General features: G+C 31.2%; 1 protein-coding gene across 2 annotated transcripts; it reads right to left on the reverse strand.

Moving 5' to 3' along the window:
* Window positions 1-5654: 5654 nt before the first annotated feature.
* On the reverse strand, window positions 5655-9951 carry LOC127712784 (uncharacterized). 2 transcript variants are annotated; one of them, XM_052219400.1, is made up of 7 exons: window positions 9810-9951; window positions 9176-9269; window positions 8607-8726; window positions 7740-7822; window positions 7162-7301; window positions 6194-6282; window positions 5655-5736 (listed from the first exon to the last, which is right to left on the reverse strand). In XM_052219400.1, exons 1-6 carry the CDS (start codon window positions 9904-9906, stop codon window positions 6214-6216), a joined length of 603 nt encoding a protein of 200 aa, XP_052075360.1. In that variant the 5' UTR covers window positions 9907-9951; the 3' UTR covers window positions 5655-5736; window positions 6194-6213. The 2 variants fall into 2 exon arrangements, 1 of the variants encoding a protein (XP_052075360.1); XR_007987315.1 differs by lacking the exon at window positions 7162-7301.
* Between the last annotated feature and the right edge of the window lie 1536 nt (window positions 9952-11487).

Raw genomic sequence — 11487 nt, forward strand, 5'->3', positions numbered from 1 at the left:
AAAAAAAAATAAAAACGACGGACAGAAACAAACGACAACCACTGAATTTCAATCTTCTGACTAAGTACAAACCCACCAGTGGCGCTCGAAGCGACATGTTTAAAAGCGTTGTTTTTGTTGCGCGACTAAAAAGTTAAAACGTCATTCAAGAGGACGCTGACATTACACAACCAAATTAATGACCATAAAACTTGAATATAATTCATTTTCAAAAGTACAGATGTTTGTAAAATATATTGTTTGCAAAGCTTTTGTTCATTTCTATTTTGAACAAAATCTACATGTACAATGGCCATTATAGATCCAATATGTGAACTGTGATACATTTATAACTTCTTAGTGACATTGAAAGTGACATTTCTACACTAAAATATCAGGAGTATATCAACCTGTTAAATCAATTTTAAACTTTCATATATAAAGTCTTTGGATGGTGTAAACTTCCCACTAACACCACACACCAATACACCGTTCACCATACACCATTACACCAAACACCCTGTACAATATAAACTTTCTAATAGTTCTTACTACTATATATTTCTTAGCATCCGAGTTATTTGGGAAGATTTTCTCCACAGACATATCTTAAACGTGTTATCTTTTTGATTTTCGGTACAATATAGTTGTCATGGCATAATGTAATTATCTTCATATCGTTTTTACATAACAGATAAATCCCTACTAACGTCTGATAGATCAAACGACAGAGCATGTTTTAATTAAATTTTACATTTATATTGCATGTTAAACATTTTAATATTTGACAACATCAGTATGGAAATGACGTTGTTTTTGTTTGTGTTTTTAAGCTATTGGTAGGATTAGAGAAGTAATTTGCGAGGGGGCCGAGACTACGCAACGAAATTAATGAAGATTTAAATCAAATATTGGAAGGCTTTATTATAAAGCCAAGTGTAATACTGCATTAATACTTTTAACTTTTGGGTGTTTGATTGTTTGTCTGATTAGTGTGCTAACTCTATATCAATTATTCAAAAAATTTAAATTGTTGTTATTCTCCTTATATGCAGTAAAACTCCTGCTAATGAGCGTTGTCAGTTTAGTTGCGCGGGATGAATAAATACGCAGCCACGTTCAATATAAATTTAGACGTTTAATCCTATGGGTAATTGTGGGAGAGAGTCATGTTCTGAAAGTAATAAGTACAACCTGAAAAAAGGCTAGCCGAATTCAAAAATAGTTCCATTTTATTTCTTAAACTTTTAATACAAATTATATCGGCATTCAACATTTCAATGACATAAAGAATATAAACATTTTTTTAATATTTGAATAAAAAATACAACGTAGACTTAAATGACGGAGAAAAGACGTAAGGTTTCATTAGACAGTTGGAAAAGATTTTGATTGTATATGATCCTGAAAAATTTGATACGACTTTTGTTATGATCTTGAAATATCCAGCAGTGCATATAAATATTTGTCATTGCAAAAAATATTGAATGTGTTCAAACATTCTATAGATATATGAAAATATATGGACTATGGGAATTAGTAATAAGACCACGCCGACTAACCAGTGGTACCCATAGCAATTACTGTCTGTCTGTCTGTCTGTTTACCTTTTCATGTCGTATTTTAATCAAGGTCTCCTAATGTGATATGTATCCATTTCTATTAACAGCATTATACCAATAGGAAGAAGATCCCTGTCGATTTTTAGAAATTGGGTAAAAAGTCATTAGTTCAGGTACAAAAAAACCTTAGAATTTTAGAGAAATGTTAGGATTTGAATAGAAAATGACAATAAGGTGATATGTACTATTCAAGATTGTTTATGGTGTTTTATAATTTGCGGCATAGGAAAATGTGGTAAAAACTGGAAGACTGGACATATAATGATACACTAAAGTCCGTCCATCGGTCCGTCCATCCGTCGTTTGTCCATTAACACTCGTACGCTAACTCAAATTGACTTAAATCCTCATATATATTTAACTCATTATTATCTTTGATGGAAGAAATCTCCTTTTTAATTTTTAATTTTTGCTTCACAGTAATGAACTTTAGCTTTTCTAAATTAGTGTACTCCAAACTTGACCTTATCGTGAGGATTGATGAAAGGAAGTTCATTTTTTAGTTGTTTTAATTTTCCGGTTTGTCATCCCAGAAATAAGGGATTTGAATTGTAATATTTTAGGAAATTTGTTATTCATTGTACCATAACTTCTCAAAGATATGTAATTTACTTATGATTGAACAACTTCGAAATATCCATTATTAGTTCACCTAGCCGAAATGCAAAGTGAGATTTCATCATCAATTAGCGTCAAATATCAATCGTCGTCTTCATTAAATTTCACAAAAGTTTCACGTCTTAAACTACAGAATACAATTTAAGGATGTACTAAGGTGAGGTTTGGGAATTTGTATCAGATTTTCGGACTCCTTGTTTTTTTTCCTTTAATACAGGGTAAATATTTTGCCCCATAACACCCATTTTCCTTTTCATAGTAGACTTCAATAGCCCATAAAAGGTCACATACCAAAATTTAAGCAGATTCTAGATTTCCTTTCTTTCGATTTGAGACCTAAACAATACCAATGCAAATATAAGGTAAAAATCCAAGTCAGCCTTTTCCCGCCATTTTTAAAAATCCAAATATCCCGAAAAGGAGATCCATAACCTATCAATATTTTTAGCTTATTTTGTTCTAAAACTAATGTTCTTCCAACTAAAAGTTCCAATTTTAATTTCTTGATTTTTTTAATTTCACCTAAATACATCCTTATTCAAACCTGGCTACTATAAGTTATCTACGTTCATATCCGTTGATATGGATATTTTAACACCCTGAAGTATCCAAGTACACCCTGAGGCGCAGCCGAAGTTGTACATGGTACTGAAGGGTGTTAAAATATCCATATCTACGGATATGCACGTGGATAACGAATTTATCCCCAGTCTTAGTCTAAATCTGGCGAAATTTAGAGAAATTCGACCACAAAGTTTAAGTGAAAGCAAAGTTTTTTTCATTTTTTAAATATCTTTTATTGAAATTTGGAAATTTGACATATTTTTAACGGGGTGTAGGGTACTACCTTTGGTAGAACCCTGCAGGTAAACAAATATAAGACGTGTTTAAACTAGAGACAGAGAAACTGAAATGGGTCGAATTTGGCGCGCAATGTTGTGAGAGTTACATCATAAACGGTTTGACGTCAACGTTGGTCATTTGCAAAGCTAGGTCAGTAGTACCATTCATTGACAATGTGGGTGCATAGTGATGCATTTACTAAAATGAGTGCCAATTATCGATATAATAAGATAAAATCGTTAGTGGATTAAGTATATAATTATACAGACATCATGGAAAATCTACAGAATTCGATATTTCATAAGGAACAACCATGGAACTAAGGAAAACGCGCGTGAAATTCCCCGATGTAATGGTAGCAACGTCCGGGGATATGGGTTAGCAACACTCAGGGGCTATGGGTTTCGAACGACGTGCGTTAACCAATCAAACTCCTAGAAATATACTAAGCCGGGGATAAACTCACTATATGTATCTAGTTTTAAAATGTGCCCCTGCCAACAAAGATAGCCGACATTGCTTAGAAATTAACATAAGAGTTGAGAATGTTGAGATCAACTGCTGTCCTTTTCCGTCAAAATTATCAGACGACTAGGTTTTATCGCCCTTAAATATTAACTTGTATTATTGTTGTTTTTTTTTTTATTTTTGCCTATTATCTCAAAAACTCTAACTGATATAAATTGACTTTATTTGTAAAAAAAATAATCAGCAAAACGAGATCATAAAGAAGTCAGCTGACGCTTTATATAAATATTACCATTAATGATTATATTTTAACAAACTTTTGCCTAATATCTTATACAAATTTTCTCCTTAGAAACTACTAAGCCAGTTTTTAGCAAACTTTTCAGCAGTCATGATTGGGGTATACTGTGTAAAGAATGTGTCCGATGACCCCGCTTGCCAACCAAAATGGCCGACAAGGCTACAAATATAACATAGGGGGTAAACTGCAAGTTTTGTCTATAGTCTTGAAAACCGCTTTAAATACATATCAATAAATTTCTAATAGCAACGAACACAATCGATTCAATGAAAGATACAATTAGAAAAGTCCTGATTAAATTGAATTAGATACGCGGAGCTGAACTTTTAACATTCAAATTGAAAATATTTGCTAACACAGAGTTAGGTGAATTTGATTTGTTGGTAAGTAATTTTGATTAAAATTAATGTTTTAGTTTATTATATGACCTTTTGTCTGATTTGTAAACCGCTTTTTGTTTAAATGTTTGACTTTCTGAACTATGATCAAGTGGCAGGGGATGTGGATGACCCCTGATGACGTATTCATTCAATTCAAATTGACAAGTTTAACAAGAGAATTTGTGGTTTTTGGAAATACATCTCAATCATTTTCCATCTATTTAATAAGATAAAAAATAATAAAAACATATTTCCCGGCGGCTCACCCATAATTTATTGTGATTTACATTTTAACAAGACACAAGAAAATATATCGAATACTTGTTGGAATCTTAACCATTTGCAGTATACAGCTTCATCTTATATATCAATCCATTTATCTTCAATAAAGGCAATAGTAGTATACCGCTGTTCGAAACTCATCAATCGATAGAGATAAAAACAAATCCGGGTTACTAACTAAAACTGAGGGAAACGCATCAAATATAAGAGGAGAACAACGACACAACAAAAACACAACATTAAAAATGTAACACACACAACTGAACTGAATCCAGAAATTATAACACACACACAACTGAATCCAGAAATTATAATTTATAGTTGATATTTCGACCTTATTCAATATATTTGAACATTCTCTATTGTAAAGGATTGATATTACTCTCTGCGGCCTCATCTTTTATATTTTTTTAATTACTCTTTACATGAAAAACAAAAAATGTATGTTTAGGATGGGGATAAAGGTCTTTAAACATTCTCAAACAACAGGAGACTGTTTTGACAGCTGTGACCTGATACTACTAATCATTAAATTTACCACGACGGTAGGAACAAGAAAATATACGGCTCAACTGTTGGTTTTTGGAAAACCCAGTCCGAATTCACCCTGTATTTCATAAACATTCTCAAATAACAAGGGATCGTACTGTTGCCTATAATTGCTTATACATGTATGCACCTTATCTTTTTATTTCTATATGTCCAATAAAGAACTAATACATTGTTAAACCTAAAACACATAAGTCTACCGTAGACAAGTTCGTGTGCGAGAAACTTCGTTTGACAGACTTATTCAAATAGATATAAGGAGATGTGGTATGAATGCCAATGAGACAACTCTCCATCCAAGTCACAATTTGTAAAAGTAAACCATTATAGGTCAAAGAAAGGCCTTCAACACCGAGCCTTGACTCACCCCAAACAGCAAGCTATAAAGGGCCACACAAATGACTAGTGTAAAACCATTTAAACAGAAACACCGACGGTGTAATCTATGTAAAAAACGAGAAACGAGGAAAACTTATGAACCACACAAACAAACGACAACCACTGAACATCAGGTTCCTGACTTAGGACAGGTGCAAACACATGCAGTGGGTTTAAACGTTTTAATAGGCGCCAACCTTCACCCAATCTGAATCTATGAATGAGAATAAAACATTGCAAGTGATAATATTTATTAAATAATGTCTTTGCCGTTGTGATCAGTGGTTCTTGTCTTCAGTAATCCTGATCCCACAACCTACAAAATAAAAACAGTAGCTTCAGTTTTGTTCGATTGAATTGCGGATCAAAACGTCGTGTTGTTGTTCGAAATGATAGTTTACCAAACAATGTATATATTTAACAATGTAAAGTTGTTGTTTTTATCATTCCAGGTTTATTTTTTGCCCGTTGCATTTACCACGCTTAGGTTCTCGGTTAAAAATGAGAGCTTGATTTAGCAAACGTTTTAAATGGTTTGAAACCTCCGTAATTTTGGCTATCTATTCAAACATAATTACATTCTCGTAGGATTTTACCTTATAATACATTTAATAAAATGCCTTCATTACATTCATTTTACCCTACTAGTTTGTGAATGTTGTGATACAAGAATATATACTACTTTCAATACTGATAATTCAATTTGAAAAAAGTGCAAAAAAGGAATGACCACTAATAACTATCCTGTTAATTGAATTAACAATGGCACGTACTTTTTTATAAACTGTTTACATCATCCTTGAATTATTCTTGAAATTCTTGATGACTGTTTATTAATCGCCTTACTAACAGCCTGGCATATCTAAAAATAGATTTTAACTTTGTAGATGCATAACTACTACATGGTTCTATATATATATATATATTTTCATTTTAACTCACATAGATCTTGCTAACAAAAATTTCATAAGAGACACTTTTACCAAATGGACTTAGGCCATTTGTAATATCGTTGTATTCCTTTTGTAGCTATCAGTTTATTTAATGTACTTGGCATCAGGAAAGATGTTAGGATGTTGTACTTGCTGTTTTAAAAGTTTAGAATACACTCACATAGTCTATTATAATGTTGGCAGACGACTGAAATTGGCGTAACTTCATTTTACCCTCAATACCACGAATTGGTTGACTGATAATACGATGTATCTATGTATAAACTCACTAGCGATATGCGGTATTATATCTTTAGATAACAGAACTATAGCCGTCTGATCTTTTTTCGATTATGTCCTATTACCGATTATGACGGGTGTGGTTTGCACAGAGAGTGTTTTATATATAGCTGTGGACACTTATACTCTTTCCTTATGAAATTCTTGCAATTTGTCAGTTATTTGTTTGTTACCTTGATTTGTTTCAACGCAAATAAACTCATCATAGATACCAGGATTGAAATTTTGTATTTACGCCAGATGCGCGTTTCGTCTACAAATGATTTATAAGATTTGAACATCGGTAAACAAAACTCTTCAAAGATAACAGTCTTAAAATATTGTACGCCAGATGCGAGTTTCGTCAGTGACCTACAGTGAAGGTCAAATAAAAAGATTAAAAGGCACGAAGTTCTAGAGCGTTTCTGCAAGGTTTTGATACCACAGAGCTGAACTACTGGTGATGTAAGTTATGAGGGGAAATACAAGCGGTCGAAGTTGTTATCTTAGGATAATAGATAACTACGAACCTTTCCTTTTAGGTTCTTCTTTAACCATTTGTCAACATTTACAAATTTTCTTACTACCCATGCAAGCAGCTTGCCTCTTAGTTTGACTTTAGTGGAACCAATTGAATCAGAACAATTCTTTACCCTAAATGTGTTCTTGTCTACAAAAAGTCAAAATAAAATACGGTATTGTAGCTTATTTGATATTTTGTTTATCATATTGTAGCACAATTCAGTGAAATGAAAATGAAGATATTTTTGTTTTGTTATGGTCCTGCAAAAATTATGGATTAACAAATGTGTTTGCGACAAACAAGAATACATATTTAAAAATACCCTTACTTTAATAGTTGTATTTAAAAGCTGAATGAGTACTTCGACTGAACCGGATGAACAATATTCAAGAACCACGTGTCTTGTCGTGTCGAGGGAAATTTGAAACACACCATTAACTTCTGTTCGTTTTATTATTCATTGTGTTACCAAACACAGTAGGTCTACGGATTGTTTTTGTATGAGTGACTTCTTTTCATCATTATTATTTGTAATCCTTCATTAATCATTCAATTATTTTTCAACCATTGTATAGTTTGACTTACTTAAGGTTACCTGGAACTTCACGTTTGAAACAGATGCTCTTAGAGTACCACTTTCCCTATATGGTATTACCCATAAAACCTTTCTGAAAAAAATAAATTCCAATGATTAATATTTCCAATTTCCAATCAAAACATTAAATTATACTCTTTGTTCTTAGAAACATTTTCATCAATTATGATGTATTTATATTTATTTTGTGGGGCTAATCGGACTGAACTTATTGCACGTTTTCTCCTGAAATGTAACGAAATATCTTTTCTATTGACACGAGTGGAAACGACTTCAGTTTTATGTAACGATTGACACAATACGCTTTAAAGTTCGATTTGATTTGTGTATAAATATTTTGCTTGATGTCCGTTTATCTTGTATATATTTTTCTGAGGTAACTATAAACTGTAAATTATTTACCACTATGACCATTTTAACTGTAAGTTATTTCTGTCGAAAAAAACAATCAAAACAATTATTTAAACTTTAGAGTATTGTTAGCATTTTGTTAAGACTCTGTTGCTTTTGGTGCCTTAAAATGTTTTATGAATTTGACATTCCCAATCAATGTTTTCCAGGAGGTATTTACATGTACAACATTGTATTATTGATTTTCAGGTCTACAAATTGTTTTTAGTAAACATGTAAGACTTGTTTGGTGACAGTTTGTGTCTTCTATTATAATTTTCAAGGTAGACTATAAAATAATGATTTTACCAAATTATATTTATAGAATAACATTATGGTACAATTTTAACTGAAGTTCGCCTTATTGTCGATGCTTTATTGCAAAAACCTAGAAAAACACAATCTCTTAATAAAAAAAAAACCCAATATAATGGACCAATAGTTGAATTTTTATTGCGTTTACTTACTTTTTCACACGCCAGTCAGCTGTTAACCCGAGTCCAATGTTAGATGCTGTGATAATAATATTTTTCTTCCAACTACCCTTGATCGATATTCTTGGTATGTCAACATGAGTTATCTTTATACTGATTGATTAGACAATAAAGTATTGTTAGATTGGAATTGTGAATACTAGTTATCTCAATGTTAACAAATTTAATAAAACGTTTGGTAAACGCATACATTTTATAATTAATGTATTTAATTCAATATTAGTATGTAAGAAAAATTAGAGACGTGTAGTAATATTATAAAAAAAAAAATAACACTTTATAAATTGTAAGTGCCCGAAGCACATTTTTTTTTATTTACCATCCTCAGAAAAAAAACATTGAAAGACAAAGACGTATAAGATATATGATGTTATTTAATATATCAAAAAGACGAGTTAAGGTTCAAAAAGCACCAAAGCATTTTATTTGTAAATATGAAGAAGATAACAAAGATGTATGTCCACTTTGCTCTTTTTTTTTCTTTTTTTATTGTTGCTTGGTTACTTATTTTAATCAGAAAATAAATGTCAGTGATATATTACTTTTTAATATACGATCCTCCTTTCATATCTAAATCTTTTATTTTTAGGCGACTGGAAAGGTCTTTGCCTGAAATTGCTTTCCAAATTCTAGTGGCTGAAAATAACACATAGATATTTTTTATGCACACAAACCAAGGAATAATTAAATACCCATACCACCAAATCGATTCAAATTGAAAAATATTTTATTTCACGAAGATTTTTAACATTTATACATTGATTTGACTTGAAGTAGAATACAATATATAACATATAATTGATTGATTGTTGGTTGCTTAACGTCCACATTTATATATAACATATGCTTGGCACAGATAAATGTTGGTTTTATGAGTGGAACATGTGGTTTTCGTTGTCAACACTAAAAGCTGTTAGTCAATATAAAGTGCTTAAAATATCTAACACTTTGATAAAGTTAAAAGTATGAATAATAAAACAGAAATAATTTCATTTTTTAAATACGTTAATCAACAAAACACAATTGCATGTCTATATATATTTCTGTTTACATTGCAGTTTTTTGTAGCATTGTGTTAACCTTATCTGTTTTATTGCAATGTATGTACCTGTCGCATCGTGTTTATTGATATTTTTATTATTATAATGTATTTATTATAGCATGGTGTTAACTGACCTTTTTTGATTTGCTGCCATATGATTCTCCTAGGATATACATTTGGAATTATTACCAAAAACAAACATATCAGTGAAATTGTAATTTTACACTGCATGATTGCTTCGCCACCTTTTGAAAATGTAGCACAGTTCAAATGATTTTTTTTTATAATATATATTGGTAATGATTTTTATCGTGATGATAGGATCATATGGATTTCCAAATTAAAATTGACACAGCTGTTGTTGTTATGTACTTTGAAATTTGAAATTTATTGGAAAATGATTAAGTATCATTTGTACTGTGAATTAGTAGAATCAACACCTATAGGATTCCAAACATTTAATAAATAGGGAAGTTTTGCAAAGACGACTTTTGTAGTAATTTGTAGCAAATTGCCGAGTGTGAAAAATTTACATCTGAAAAATTTTTCCTTTAAATCATATTTTCAAGGTTATCACCTGCCCTGTAATCAGCACTATTGTGTTGACATGAATTATTATTGATATGGTCGTTATTTATTACTTTACAAAGTCATGAAAGTAATTGATCAGATTACAATAATTATTACTTTGCTTATATTATGTAAACTATTTACTACAATTAATGATTACAAATGTAATCGATCCTATAAGATTTAATTTCTTTAAAGTCATCATTATTACTGGGATCAACTAAATGTTATTTAGACGGAGCCATTCACTGCGATTTGTAAGAGTACGAGAACATGTCTGCTTTTTGTTACATATTTGTTTGTTTTTACAGTGATTGCGGTTATTACACAATGTTGACTGCTGTACCCCAATTTTTGATATTTTTACCTATTATGTGTGTTTGTTTTGTTCACACATCGTTGATGAATGGAATTTAATGCGGCTGTCATACAAGTGAGAGGTCTAGTTTGCTATGAAACCAGATTTAATTCACCATTTTCTACATAAGAAAATGCCTGTACCAAGTAAGGAATATGACAGTTGTTATCCATTTGTTTGATCGTTCTTGTCTTTCAGTTTTGCTTATATGCTTTGTCTGTATGCCTTTTTGTGTTGTTTTCTTACATATGACGTGGCTCTGTACTTATAAATCCCGTCATTGTGTAATGGTTAATGTTTGTTAATATATTTGTTTGTTTGTTTTTAGAGTGATTAAGAAAATAACACAATGTTGACTGCTGTACCCCTATTATTGACATTTTTATCTATTATGTCTGTTTGTTTTGTTCACACATCGTTGTCAATCCAATGGAATTGTTTGCGACTGTCATACAAGTAAAAGGTTTAGCTAGCTTTAAAACAAGGTTTAATCCACCATTTTCTACATAAGAAAATGCCTGTACCAAGTCAGGAATATTACTGTTGTTATTCAATCGTGTGATGTGTTTGAGCTTTTGATTTTGCCATTTGATTAGGGACTTTTCTTTTTGAATTTTCCTCAGAGTTCAGTATTTTTGTGATTTACTTTTTCCATACTAACATGAAACGACAAGCACTAGAAACACGAGCCAAATCTTTCGTTACTAATAATACTTGTATAATTTAGAGAGTTATACTTGCAGTGCGACAAATTACAATAATTGAAAACCATTATAAACCTTCCAGGTAATTATACAAAATCAAGTACAAGTGCTTCCGTACTATCAATAAAAACAGTTATGATTTAATGCACTACACTTACACGAACATGAACTATTAACACC

This window comes from Mytilus californianus, unplaced genomic scaffold (genome assembly GCF_021869535.1).
Source record: "Mytilus californianus isolate M0D057914Y unplaced genomic scaffold, xbMytCali1.0.p SCAF_8, whole genome shotgun sequence".
In the NCBI taxonomy this organism is placed as follows: Eukaryota; Metazoa; Mollusca; class Bivalvia; order Mytilida; family Mytilidae; genus Mytilus; species Mytilus californianus.

Bases quoted from the DNA above. Each gene is read 5' to 3' on its own strand.
- LOC127712784 (XM_052219400.1), bottom strand. From the start codon at position 9,906: ATGCAGTGTAAAATTACAATTTCACTGATATGTTTGTTTTTGGTAATA. The intron at 8,727-9,175 runs GTAATATATCAC...CTAATCAATCAG, and splicing joins GGAGGATCGTATATTAAAAA to TATAAAGATAACTCATGTTG. The intron at 6,283-7,161 runs GTTCGTAGTTAT...ATCTATTTTTAG, and splicing joins AGAAGAACCTAAAAGGAAAG to ATATGCCAGGCTGTTAGTAA.